At 31.3% G+C, this 15,105-nt stretch overlaps 3 protein-coding genes across 3 annotated transcripts in view; all 3 read right to left on the reverse strand.

The window, feature by feature from the left end:
• LOC119839484 (anosmin-1) overlaps positions 1-6,678 on the reverse strand; it is an 11,187-nt gene extending 4,509 nt beyond the window's left edge. Inside the window, exons 1-4 of the mRNA XM_038365770.1 lie at positions 6,520-6,678; positions 5,838-6,037; positions 4,263-4,449; positions 2,856-3,054 (exon numbers count right to left, since the gene is read on the reverse strand). Coding sequence (XP_038221698.1) covers positions 2,856-3,054; positions 4,263-4,449; positions 5,838-5,990 — 539 coding nt within the window. The 5' untranslated portion in view covers positions 5,991-6,037; positions 6,520-6,678. The remainder of the gene's footprint in view (positions 1-2,855; positions 3,055-4,262; positions 4,450-5,837; positions 6,038-6,519) is intronic.
• Positions 6,679-10,803: 4,125 nt separating this feature from the next.
• LOC119839485 lies at positions 10,804-13,160 on the reverse strand. Its single transcript, XM_038365771.1, has 3 exons — positions 13,007-13,160; positions 11,552-11,705; positions 10,804-11,010 (listed from the first exon to the last, which is right to left on the reverse strand). Exons 1-3 carry the CDS (start codon positions 13,073-13,075, stop codon positions 10,838-10,840), a joined length of 396 nt encoding a protein of 131 aa, XP_038221699.1. The 5' UTR covers positions 13,076-13,160; the 3' UTR covers positions 10,804-10,837.
• A 1,224-nt stretch (positions 13,161-14,384) lies between these two features.
• The window catches only part of LOC119836897, a 7,934-nt gene continuing 7,213 nt past the window's right edge, over positions 14,385-15,105 (reverse strand). Inside the window, exon 5 of the mRNA XM_038362351.1 lies at positions 14,385-14,797. Within this exon, the coding sequence (XP_038218279.1) occupies positions 14,641-14,797 (157 nt within the window). The 3' untranslated portion in view covers positions 14,385-14,640. The remainder of the gene's footprint in view (positions 14,798-15,105) is intronic.

Below are 15,105 nucleotides of genomic sequence, written 5' to 3' on the forward strand. Positions count from 1 at the left end.
ACAAACATCAGTCATTACGTTGATATCATCAGAAATAAGATAAAGCGCTGTTATATTTTAAAATATTCATCGAGGCTAACAGAATGCAAGCGCAGGTAAAAGTTACCAAGAAACAAATTAAGATGTTCCCTTAACGTTTGATTGACAGTCAATCGATGCAAACAAAGCGCTACTAAGCACGTTAAAGGTTAAAAAAATGATACCAGGAATCGATAATTAGAATAACAAATTGTTAACAATGTTTATAATCAGTGATGCAATTCTTTGCATCGTCGTGATGTAAAACCTGCACGCTACACGGAAGACAGTTTAGAAAGCATTCAATTGATACATCATTATTGTAACTCGCTTTGATTCGTGTGATTGCTTTTTCAGATTATGTTTTCATGCTTCATTTCTTTTCGTCTAATTAAACTTCAATCGGTGCACTTAAATACTTTTCGTTTTAATCGTTTCATATGTAACCAAGCTATAAACAATCAAATTTAAGTGTTCAGTATTCCTACCATTTGCGAGAAAATAATTTATACATGTTCTTTAAATTGAAAGTCATCAAGAGCCTTTATAAAACTGATCATAATCTCCATAAACAAAGGAGATTGAAAAAATAACACGTAGTATTTCAAACGGGTTCCGGGTTCGATTGCCGATTCAAGTGTCTGTGCCGGAACTGGCGTACCACTCCGTCTGTTATGGCTTTACGAGTGTTATTTATGTCCTTGCAATTTTATATGAAGTAACATTTTATTCAGAGTTCAATGGATTTCCAAACTATTTAAATTTATCACACTTTTTCATAATAAAACGTTTGAATTTAGATTTGAAGCGTAAAACCAAATAAGTACCATTTACTCTCATGTAAATTATTGCAGCGAAATGAGGTTATAAATATAAGATGCCCGATAATTATATGATTTTATTTTATTAAAATAAAACTAAAGAATGAACCAGCCACCTCAACAAGCCACTTCATTTATAACTTCTTTAGTTTCTAAAGAACTCATTAAAACTGAACGACTCACGGGCCCTCAAACTGGAAAGTTTTATAGATAAATTTGCTGTGTTTTGATTATGCCTTCATAGAAATTCAAAATTTTATATTCTTATTTATTAAGACTCTATCTAAATTACGCTTATATTCATTTAACCACTACTATTCAATATAGAAACGCATTTAAGGAAATATAATCATCCAATGAAAATAATATTAAATATATCATTATTATACGTATTTTAGTGAATGATAGTAAGTTATAGTAATACTACTACATTGTTATGACATTGGTGACCTGAATGTATCTACATTATATGTATATATAATGTATGTATGTAATGTAATATTATTATATCTGTTATAAAATGGTTATATGTTAAATATATCACAAGTAGTAGATAATCATTTCATCATTCCTTTCTCGGAAAACCACACCAATAGTTTAGAGGCTCGACACAGTAACATTATTTAAAATATTATACGTAATTTATTATCGTGTAGTATGCATACCTGCGTAAAACTGATTTAGTGCTATGTTAAAGTGTTCAAACAAAATAATTAAGGAAAACAGGGATTTAATTGTCGTATTCATTTGAGCTTTACCTTTTATTGTCTGAATGAGTCAATGACCGATCGGGCGTGTTGTTAATGGACTCATAAACTAAATGTCACAACATTTTGTTATTACATTTTACAATCTATCACATATGCTAAAGATGATAATCATAAGTGTTGAATTCTTGTTAATTTTCATTATAACACAGTAATATTTTGCTGTTACGTATTGCTTAAATGTTGAATGGTATGCAGAACTGTAGGTACACCATTCTACTGCTTACCATTCGTGGGTAATGGCCGCTTAAGTGATGATTACTGATGTTTTGTACCAATATGCTAACAATGTTGCAAGTTAGTAAACAAGTACCTTTACTCTAAGAGGCCAACATTGAGACATGATTTACAATTTGCTTTAGATAGTGCATTCTACATTCGTATCAAGGAATCGCTTATTTCACAATGTCTTTATCGTTTTAATCGGCATTAAATATTAGCTCAAATGTTATGAATGGATAGGTCGTTAAGATAAGAAATAATAATGTTGGAAGATTAAAAATATATTCGCAACGTCGTTTATTAAGTTAAAACACTTGATAATGTGCTATTTACCTAATAAATGTATGCTTTGCTGTACCAATATCATTTTTAATTTTTAGTTTTATAGCATTGAAATGCTTTATAAATGAGAAATTTTGAAAGAATAGAAAAAATTTGATCACGAGGCAGGATATCCTGCCTCGTGATCAAATTTTTTCTATTCTTTCAAAATTTCTCACGTACCAATATCATTTCATCCTTTTTAATTTTTTTGTAATATAGTTCTTATTTATATACCTAAATATATGTCTTAAGTTTGTGTAAATTTCAGTTATTGGTTCCATTCAGAGGAGTTCAGTGCCAATGATTAAAGTCGTTCCCATTGATCAATTAGAGGTTAATGTCTAGGGCAAATAGTGCGGGAACGTAAGACAACAGGACTAGACGAATCATCATATTGTCAATAAGGCGCCATTTTAGGGTTTAAAGTTTATCTTAATTGTAAATGTTTCCTAATGCTGGAATTGAAGAACAATGGCTGTTCTCACGTTATATCATTATTTTTTAAGCTTCTACGTCTCTTATGTAAAAGATTCTGGGCTGGAATCAGTACGCCAAAGTATTTATGCCAAAGTACTTGTTTTACTTATATTTCTACACAATGTGATAATACCCGGATCTTTCGAGATACAACATTTGTATCACCAACTCAATTTCATACTCATTTAATTATTTTTTTATAGTATATATGCATAAGTATACATACTTATTAGTCCTCGTGATCAAGTTCCAGTCTCCCAGTCTCGCTTCCTCGTACTTGGGTCCGAGATGATGCTGTTCCTCTAGAAGATAGAGCACTCTGCCTGGTACAGCTCTCGCCGAATCCCCAACTCCACCAGACCACCTCACCAAGACCGACTTTCGCCTTTCTTTCGCCTCTTCTACTTTTGGTAATGCAGGAAGACCTATAACCAAACCTTTTTATATAAGCGATGGTAAATGTTATGCAAATTTAAATAAATTTGCCACTGGACAACATCGTTTTGTTATAAATTAATTCCATCTGTTTTTATTAAATTACGAAGGTCTATTGATTTACAGTGGAAAAATAATTATATTTTACCGTTACAATAATAAATATCTAGGAATTGCACTAGACCTTATAACTACAAAACAATATATTGAAAACTTGTCTATAATTCTCTTGTTTCTCTTGCTTGATGTATGCAAAGGTTTTTTAACAATTTAAAAGTAATTTGATTCAATTGTTACAAAAGGAAAACATCAAGAGAATGATCGAACAATCGGATCATTGTAATATTTTTATGGTATACAAATCCCACGATCTCACCGCAGAATGTTATATAAAAACATGTCTATCTTTTCCAATGTTAATAAATGTATATCTTGAAAATTGTCTTAGTTAAACTGCCTTGTTTATTAAATGGCGTTTAATAATGTTTAAACTATTGTGTAAACACCAGCAAATCAGATAATTAAATATTGTATTATACAGTTAAGCTGAATATCATTCATTGAGGCAATTACATAGACAGCGCTGTTTAATAAAGAGGCTGGGTTTTATTATTCAGATAGTTGGTTGTGACATGTATAAAATTGAATGTTATATGTTTTGGCCTTTCGGTACTTTATCCTAAAATTTGAAATTAGGTGATTTACTTCATACGTCATTTTATAATCCAGATGTTTATCTACTGTTGCTCAATAATATCACATTATATTTCATTATATCTAATACCATTTTCTTATTCCCTCCATTGAATAATTTTATTCAAGTGTTATCATTAGTATGAAAAGTTTGTTCAAGTCTGAAATAGACTCGTTTGGGTTTTTTTAAGGCTTGAACAATTATTACCTATTGATTTGTTATATTATGTGGTATATTATGTGATCAACTGAATAGTTAAATACCTTGCGCTAATTATTGTTCATGTAAAATCTAAAGCAAAGGTAATTCAATAAGAAATGGATATGTATATATATCTTACAAACTTTAAAATATATTCTAAACGCGTTATGTTTTAAGTTACGCTGTCTTGAATTTTTCGGATATGATGTTCAGGTATTTGAATGTTTTTTTTTTAGGATAAAAATAAGAAATGGATAAGAAATGTTTTTTTCAAAAGGTTTATTAGACATTGTTAAATAATACCTGGCAATGTCAATAAGTCCACAGGCTCGTTGCAGGCTGAGCTGCAGCCATGCTTGCAACACCGCTGGGTTCCATCACACTGAGAATCCTGATTGCAAGCCTCCACGCACGCGGCGAGCCACCTCGGGTTGTCTGATATTGGACAAGTGCCAGGCTTCTGCTCTTTAGCGCGGCATTCTGCGCGACACTGTTGATGTTGTAATTTAAGTGAATAAGCGATTTGGTTGTAGGAATCTGCTTAGCATATATGCATATGAACAGTTAGATTTCTTTCGTTTCTGTTTCTTTTATAATTACTTATATAATTTATTATAATCAATAAGGTACATGCGTTTATGATTTTTGATATACAAACGCACATTTTTATAGCACTACAATGAATTTATTATTGTTTAATTGAATTATACTCTTGCTGTCTTGAATGAAAACCTTTTACGTGTATTATTTTCGCAAATAATATACACGTAAAAGCTTTATATTTAACATGACAAGTGCTAATGTCCGCAGAAAGTACAACTTTACTCGTAATAAAGATGGTATTTATGTGTACCGTTACAATGCACATTAGAACATAGTTTGTGTTAATGAACAAGACATAATGGCTCCTTTGAAGACTAAATGACGCACACCCAGTGTAACTGTGTCTTCAATTATCAACTCTTGAAGAGTAATTGATTGACATAATATCAAATGTCAATAGAAATTTAAATGTAACACTTTCAATCACGTTATACGTACAAATTAAAGGCATTTTTTAAACACTTTTGATTTGCTTTGATTACAATCTATTCAGAAATTATTCTAATTCGTACAATTCTTTTTCACACATTAATAACTTAATTAAGAGTATATTGTTGAACATAGGTATGTATTTCAGTAATTCAGTAAAATAATATGAGAATGTTTTAGTTGATTACATGCTAATTCATACGCATTTCTAACTCTAACATTGAGCGAAATTGATATTATTTAACAAGAGCTTCCATCTACGTCGACTTGCCAAAATTCTATATCACTTCATATTTACGTCAGCACTTAATTAGCACCTAGCACACGCAAGTTAAATTTACGTCGTCGAAAGGGTTACAAAAGCTCTTATATATGTCTGAAATAAGATTAACTAGAATTAATTGAGACATTATTATGGATAGTACAGTAAAGTTGTCATAAAGTAAGGTTTTGCTAAAACACTTATCGTCTTTTAATAATAATATTTCGGTGACCAATAAATAAATGTAATAAACTATTCTAAATAATTTTAGTCCGACTACTATAACATATTACCTAAGTTCTTTCAAAGCAAGTCTAAGCAAAATCCAAAGAGCAGTGTTATGTTTTTTTTATTTTGGAAAAACCACGTGCTTGAAAACAGAAGAATTAGATTTTTATTTGAACCTTAAATGACTAAGATATGGCTTTTATATTCTATGAAAGCGCTATGAGTAACATTTTGTATTTGTTTACTATTATTTTAATCAATTACTCAGGTTTATTGATGAATTATATTGTTGTCGGCAGAAATAAACCATGTTTGTTTGATAACTCTGTTAGGTATTGAAAGTTTAAGACTATTACCTTAGTTTTAGTTTCCTTGCTCGCGTCCTGGCAAATGAGATCACATCTCGTCTTTGACAATGGGTCAGTTTGAAGCCTAGCATACCTCCCAGCTTTCGATAAAACCACAGGCACGAAACTAATAGCAATAAATAACAAAATGTTCGCATTCATTTTGCTTTATTTTTTAAATTTATGTCTTAAACGTGTAATTGGAACAACTGAAAAAAAAACATGCCAATCTAAATATAATGAAAGGTAATAAAGACAGAGTAATGGCTAATAAAATCTGATCAAGATAAAATTTAAGTATATATAATAGTGAATATGGATATCTCAGAAGAGAATCCGACTATATTATTTTGATATTAAATTTCGATTGTTCACGATTTTACATATTTCATATTGAGTCTTGTTTGAACGAGATGAAATCATATTTTAATTAATAATTACTTTTAGCTTTAATGGCCTATTAAGTTTATCTTATGAAAAATTAAAATTATTCAAGTATATCTAAACTTCTCAATGATAGCAAACTTTAATTTTGTTTGCAACAATGTAATAATAATTAAATTAAAGTCATTAATTTTCGCTAAAATTCACAAAATATGCCATCATTAATTGCACACATTCAATCAAATTGTTATGAATAATAAAAATTATCATTAAAAAAAGACGATCACTCAAGATCATTAACATTCACCTCATTACATAAACACTCATTAATCAAAATAAATCCGTATCAATGAAATTCGCATGTCGGTAGAGTCATCGACCCGTGCGTGATAGTCTACCCTATGCGTATGCACCGGTTGAAATGCGCGGCAACACTGAGTTGCGCGTACGCATGCCTTCACCCGGCCCGTGGTCCGCTTCATTAATACTCATCACCGTACTTTCCTGTCTGTGCGACGATGACGGAAGGTTGCTTTTACTCGAACTGTTTCCTAATTAAAAAATGCACGTCTTCCTGCTACGCGGTATGTGCTTGCGCTTTGAAATTCCCTTTTTATTATATGTGCGTTTACTGCGGCTAATAGTCTGGAAGTGTATTTTGTGGATCGAGCTACAGGAGTGGGAATTATAGTAAGGAACTGTAATCATTCTAATTTATTATTGAATTCGAAATTTAAAATTTTGCCGTTGTTAGAACATTTATAGTTGTAAAGCAACGTTAAAAATCTTTAAACTTTAAAGTCTTCAATCTAATTATTATTTTTGAAAATGCAAAATAACTTCGAAAGAGGTACCAACGTTCAACTATTTTTGACTCCACTATTCCTTGAATTCACAAGCAAAATCTCTTTAAATGCGTTGTATTTAAACCATAATTAAATTAAAATTAAAGTCATACACTGTCATCTCATGGTTACTATTTCGAAATACTAAATCATAATTCCATCTCACTTTGAATCACAACTATTAAAGCTATGTATTATCAATAAACCTATCTCTTCTAAGAGGCAAAACAGCATTAATCTGATTCCTTAATAATCCCAAGAAATCGGAATAGTTTAACCACCATTGCATCATATCCAACATAACACAGTTCCCACATCGAACCATCCAACGTGCTCTAATTAACTGATACAATCTCGAACCTTTACAAATAATCCTTTTCAAACAGAACATAAATCAGTCTCCCGTTATCAATAAACACCATCAATGCCTAACTCCAGGCTAACTATGTACCACAGAAGCTCTAATTAAACTCGAAGGGCATCCGGCGTGGGGAACAGCAATCAACCGGTCGTTGATACCTCAGCTTCATTGTCGACGATAAATCTTTACTTTTTTACTCACGAACAGAGAAAAGCAGCTAATGAGAAGCTGTTTTGTTCTGATTCGCTGAAATCTGGTCGTATAAATTAATATGCGACATGTAGCAGATCCTAATTCGAGCATAACAATGTATAACTGAACCGTTCAGATTTGGAGCTTATTGTGAAGATATAGAGTCTGTGTTAGATTATCACGCACATTTAATAATTTTATTATAAGCACAACGTGCTTTTGGGGCATTAAGGAATATCAATACTGATTTTAAAAGGACATATTTTATGTATTATAAGAGTTATGATGGCTTGAATGTTGCTGTTGAAATGTATCGCCCTTGTAGATATTGTTACATTTTTCTCGTTCATGTAATGTTTTCGTTTAACTTATGCACAAAATACATACTATGAACAGTCTTATAATTATAATTCTCTTTATAGTGTGGTATAGTAAATAAATATGCTTGTACAAAACGTAAAAACCCTAAAAAGATTTTTTATTTAGATCGGTCCCTAGCAGTGATAAGGGGCTTTATGCTCTGAAGGAGATAAATGAATCTACGTTTAGGTTTATCATCTTAGTAAGTACTTACTATTTATATAGATATTCGTGAAAATAAAACGTTGCTCCATGACTCATTTCGATACACTTCGCGTTATCGCGCGATAATTGCTCTTTATACAAATTTCTACGTCCAATTTAATCCTTTTTGATCTGTTTTTTTTTATAAAGTTAATATAAATATAAAATAGAATATGACGCACGTTTTTCTCATTAGTGTAATCTACACGAATGATTAAACATAAATCATAATACATTCCTACATATGATCACAGGCAAACAGATTTACCTACTCTGTCGTGTCGTAATATATACATATAAATTACCAAAGTCGGTTAGCTGAATGAAACCTTATACTACAAAAAGAAGAAGGATCAATTAATATTCCTCATAGAATTCCTCTGTCTTGCTAATCCTATTTCAAAAACAGTATTTATTGTCACTCCTAAACAGTTTTTGTGGCGCCATATGCACGACATTGCTCATTATAAATTATTAATGCAGTTTCAAATTTAACAGCGCTCCAAATGTTAGTGAAAACGATCGTGTGACTCACAAACAGTACATAAATAATGCGCTTCATGTTTTATTAGGTACATGCAACATTCGATGGCTTGAATATTAATTTTCGTTTTACCTTATACGGCAATTGCAATATCTGTCCTTTCTGGAAAATGAAATAAATTTATCTTTCACACCTTCTTGATAGTCACAGATAAGAATATGTTTACAAAAATTTTTGTATCAATACCTTTCATAAGTTTTTTCCAACGTTACAACCACAAACTTCTATTAAAGATTATGAGCCAATCACAGTCAACAAAGCTTTTCCATATATTCACCTTTTGATAGGATGAGGGATCAAGTCTTAGCGAGCGTACTAAAAAAAATTGTGAATTTATTTACACTTTAGCCGTATCAGGGCATGTCTAAGAATTAGGAAAAGAAATAAATGTCGTCTCATGACGTAAGTACTCGGTATCGAGGTGGTGGTGTGATGTATGGTGATTGAAAATGATTCTAAGGACATATTATTATAGGATATCTGTAATACGTGTCTATTTCTCTAAGATATTATCTTCGAGGAGAACAATCGCTGAACACAGCTCATTAAAAAGCTATATTGAAAGAAATGCCTCATACTTATTCAATTATTTACCTGTTAAAATTTGCGTTGAAGTAACAATGGAAATAATGTAATTTTTGGATTATTATCCCGAGTTTATTTTTGCAATCAATAATTACATTCATTGCTAAAACAATTTTTTGACAGATCGTAACAAACACACAACATATATATTTTACTGGCTGAATTTTTTTAAAGCCAGTTATTAGTATTTAATCACGTTATCTTCTCAAAGTGATTTTAATTAGCAAAAGATGCCGCTCCATTTATCTATGCCCGGATAAATAAGGGTAGAGCCAGCGTAAAGAAGCAAATTAAAAGGTATCTGAATCCGAGAAAATTAGTTGAAATTTTTTTATTAACACTCATTTACACATTCAAACAAACAGTACCAAATACTAGAACAATTTATTTCCAATTATTTTACAGGATTTCCTAATACATTAATTATAATAATTAAACAATTAGTGTTCTTGATTTCAAGAAATATATTTCAGCGTTTCCTTATTTCATAACAACTTTTTTTTTTAATCTACGCTCGAGTGCATAGTTATGCTTCTAATAGTTATATGGTATAAGTAAAAGATATGCTATGAAACATACAATATGAAGGTGTATTAATTATTTTGTGTTATATAAGCATTTTGGAAAACATTCGATTATACAAATTACCTAAATTTATAATACAGGTTATTGCAATTTATGAATTTTGAAAATAACTAGTTAATGTACCTACTGTTTGCAGTTTTGCATAAATGCGACGCTTATATAGTATAAAATTTTATAAAAGAAATGCACAATAAAGTTAATTGTTTTAAATTTCAACCATAAATGACAACTATTGTTATTCTTGTGATTATTGATCGAAGGTATTACACAAAAGTTCATGAATAAAACCTAAGTATATCAGGACCTTAAGATATAAGAACTTTGGGTTTGTGGACGAAGGGGCAATTGAAGTTTCCAAAAAGAAAATCCTATGTAAAAATAATGCGCAGGAGGGCTATAAATATATTAGAACAAGATATAACTATATTTTTATATGAAATAAAGATACGGAAGAAACAATAAAAAAAGATAATACATAGTTATATTACTTTCATTTATACAATACTTTTCCTTCATTAACGAAGTATTATTTTCTCCCCTATTAAGAACTAATACAATGCAACATCAAGTACCTGCTCACATTATATCAATGTACAATGTACATACCAATATCTTCCGCCAATAAAACTATACATTTATATAACATTCATTCTATCACCGCGTAACGCATGTTATAACAAAGAACGTATGCAAATATATGCGTAAATGAAGTTAAGCGTGATATTTAGATGTATAAAAAGCTACAGTAATAAAGATGTTTACAAATTAAATACTTTTTACGCATTTTGACCGCGATTTACATCATCTATTTCAACCGAGGATGGTCAAATGATATTGGTAATGAATAAATCACTTATAAAACCCTTTACAAAATTCTTAGTTTTAGTTTCGGACGTTTAATACTCGCATCAAATCAAACACAGTAAATTATAGTATATATTATTAAAGGTTATTTCTTAGCAGTTGTTGCGGCTGCTGTGGTTGACCCACCCGCAGCGGTGGTTGCAGCAGCCGTGGAAGATTCTGCCGGTGCGGCGCCTGACCCGCTCCCTTGGGCATCAACCTTCACGGAAAATGCTCCATTCTTGTTGATTATATCCAAAACTGTGCCTTGGGACGCCGCTGTTTAGATAACAATAATTTATAAAAAGGTAAGAAAAAAATTGTTGAGGCGGGAAAAAAGAACATTAATGTATCTTTTAGATTGATACTTGCACAAGAGATTCCCCTAAGAATTTCTCTCAGTTAGACAATTAATTTAAATTTCATTTATTTATTTTTTTATTTGTCACATGCATTCCTTGCAAACACAAAATAAATTGAAAATTCCCTTTAAAAAAATCTAATTCAAATCTAACTTCAAACAACTAAGCACACAAAATAAATGGTTATGAATATACATAACTACCTTTTCGACTGCGGCTGCGCCCGGGTAGTAGAATAAAGAGATAGACAAACCCGGGAATTAGCCCCATAGTTAATGTTCAAGCGGAATTTCCGGCCGCATAGTTAATGTTCAAGCGGAATAAAAATTAAAAATTGTTTAAAATCTTTTTTGGAGTCAACTACCTACTTAATAAATATCATCCAAGTCGGTTAATCCATTTTTGAGTTACAAAAAATGTTACGAGTAATGTGATACTCGTTTGAATGTGATACTTACGAATCTTTATGTTGATTTCTTGATCAGGTGCCATCGAAGTAGATGTAGTTTGTGACTGTTTGCTTGAGCTGTCGGATGAGCAACCATCGCAGAAGTCGTAATCTGACGAGTCATCATCACAGAGAAAGTCGCAGAGCAGAGACTCGAAAATAGGCTAAAATGTTATTATATACTTGATTTTTTTTTGCTGATGGTAAGCGCTATAACCGCCCATCAACATTTGGAGAGGCCTAAGGTCAGTTGCAGACCTTATGCCTCTACAAATGGATTGCCGACTTCAAATCGCAAAAGGATTAAGAAAGGATTGACGATAGGAATAATAGAAAGGAATGGGAAGGGTAAGGAAAAGGATATGGGCCTGCGGCTCCCCATCGAATAGAACACAGCAGTATACTACTATTTAACGCCGGTCATCTGTGGTGGTGTGTTACTTCCCCGGTGCGAGCTGGCCCAATTCGTACCGACGCGTGCTCGACTAGCACATACAAGGTCCATTTCATCCATTTATTGAAATAATTTTGTAACGGAATTGTTGAATGAAATATCATGAATGATAATAATGAAAATTAATCGCAAACGTAGGTTTTATAATATAGTATTCATAGCAAGTAATAAATACGTACATACATACGTATTTGCTATAACATTAAACATTTAATAGTAAATGTTAAAAAGCCTAGCTTAATTCATTGCTTTTATATTTAATTAAAAGAGTAAATTGAGAAGTTTACAAGTTTACCGATAAGCTAAAAAAATAAACAAAGAGCCTTTGACGGTAATCGTTTGGATCTCATTTTAATTACCAAGCTTTTTAAAGGAAATTACAGCTGCCTTGTTGAACGTTTTCATTTTTCTTTTTCTACAAATAGGTCGACGATGTCTACAGTTGAGATAAAATTATTTTTCAGAACTAAACTTCACATCAGTTTAAATATTATATGCGATTTTTGTTTTATTATCATCAAATAAATACATAAAATTTAAAATTTAGTATAGATTAATAGTTGCTTATTGATAATTTACTATCCATATATCTAAAGTAATTCTTCTAATTTCAATTTGTATTCAACAGAAGTTCAGTCTTGTCCCGGTCAAGTCATCGCACTTTATAGTTCGTCTACGCAAATTCCTTTAGAATACACATCGCCTTAATCTAAGCCAGCTCTAGGAATAATTATGTAAATTATAGTAAAGAAATACAAGTATAATTTTTTTTTAATATAAAACAATTAAAAATCATTAAAGGCTTTCCAACTATATTTTCTATTACAAAAACTTCTTAAAAATAGTGTAACCAGGCATATCGGAGTAGGTACCCGGTAGGTATAGAGTAGGTAGGTACATTCAAGAAATTTAACAGTTAAAAGTCCAAAAAATGAACAGTATTTGCATTGAAGTATTTTAAAATAGACAATAATTAACTTTGTCAAAAAACAGTTTTAATGTTGTACTTACTTGTGCAACAATATGTTGTAATTCCACTAAAATTATAAAGATAAACACGCACGACTTCACCACGCCCATGTTTCTAGAAGTTTTCACAAAAAACTCTCAAGCAGTTTCCTTACATACTACTAAATAAGTGTTTGCGCAATCTGCCTGAAACGATATAACCTAGAGGTGCTCTGTCAAAGATTATGTTGTGCTTATTAAACTAACCTTTTTTTTATTTAGTTGCTGGTACTCTGCGATTTCACAAAATTCTCTAACATGATTTTCAGAATCTCTTCTTGTTTTGACGTTATATTACGATGCCTAAGGCGTAAAATTTAAATAGCTCTTGAAAAAAACGGAGGTAAAATGTAAATAAGTGAGATGTGGCCTTGAAATGTTTAATGGACCTATTTCAATCTATTATAGCTAAATTCCAGAAATAGAGTTGCTTGTCGCCTTACTTTAAAATTAATGTATAAAATACAATATCATTGCTTTTTTAAGGGGAAAGATTTCATAGTTTGTTTATTTCCATTGAATGGGCTCCGAAACTACTAAGACCAATAAAAAAAAATCAATTCTTTTACCATTTAGCAAGATTATTTCCGATTAGTCTTGCATTCAAAAAAATCTATATTATATTACAAAAAAGTCTACCCAAACGAAGCCCAGTCGAATAAATTTTTATGAACAACTTATTAAAATAAGCTATAGAAAATCATTATTATAATAAAGCAATTAATATAATTCTTAAATACCTATTGAGTTCCCAAAACCGAATTATCGTGTCTGTCGTCTAATCTTTGCACCAACAGCAAAATCGTTAAAATAATAAGTGTAACAATTACCTCTGTTATACGCAAACGATATTTTCAAAGCATTGAAGAACTATTTAGACACGGTCAAGTCCTGAATGTCATAGTGAACGTGTTTATACAGAGGTGCGTGCCTACATATTGTCTTCGGAACAGACATACATCTGTGGCATACTAATTACCAGTTATATTGTTCAAGCGCTATCAGTACTTGATTTTCTAGTTCTTAAATACAGTCGTAACTTAACCGACAGAAGAGATAAGTAAGCGGTATATTCCTAGATTTTCGTGAGATTATTAGGCGGTTAATCTACAAGACAATTTGATCCGCTCAGCATGTTTTGCAATGATATCTGTTTATATTGTATGTGTAAAACTCAAATAGACATTTGAGTTATGGCACAACAATATTGTTGACCAAATATATTTAAGTAAAGAATTAATTATTAATGAAACCGTGTGAAGAAGCATAGGTTTAAGAAAAAAAAAAATAAGGTAGAATAACCGATACCAACCCTCAAACGAGTTTTATAATTAAGAACTGTGGTTAACTTTTTTAAATTGGAAAAATAAAACAATACCTTAATCATACCGTTTATTAACAAAAGTCATACAATCACCAAGCTCATAATGGCTTTATTATAAAAATTTATTGCCTTAAATAGAAACTACATGAAAATACAGATAAATAATTACCAAAATTCGTGAAAAAGAATGGAAAACACGCTGCATAACATTGTACGAGAATAATATGTAATAATAACCATGAAACAATTGCGAATGCATAATATTTTTGCCTACACTCATCAATATGTATAACAGTTTAGTAATAGTTCATATTTAGTGTCCAAAAGCGAGTTTGTAGCTGACATCGGTTGGTCGTTTGGGTATCTTGCTGTCGACCTCCACGAGGATTGGTGAGTCGTCAGGTCTGGCAGGTTTCGATGAACAGCTCTCGTGCGATATTGGGAATACGTAATTGATGTCCACGTCGTATCTGGAAGAAATGTTTATGTTATTCAGTCGGTCTTAGTTCAATGAAAGTTTTAGATCCTTTCCCACTTTTTATTAATCATCATTCTTTATGGGCCTTATATTTTTTTATTATTTAATTTATTTAGAACATTGTATTGTACGATCACGCAAAACAAAGTGATTAAATCAAAGATGTATGTTTAGCGTACAAAGGCAGTCTTATTGCTAACAAGCAACATTTAAAGGCGTAATGTAATAATAATAATAATAAGCCCGCAGGGCACCTTGTGGCGAGGTGTCGGGGAGTAGCGACCCCGCGGACCCGAATGC

Source organism: Zerene cesonia, chromosome 3, assembly GCF_012273895.1.
Source record: "Zerene cesonia ecotype Mississippi chromosome 3, Zerene_cesonia_1.1, whole genome shotgun sequence".
NCBI classification, from domain to species: domain Eukaryota; kingdom Metazoa; phylum Arthropoda; class Insecta; order Lepidoptera; family Pieridae; genus Zerene; species Zerene cesonia.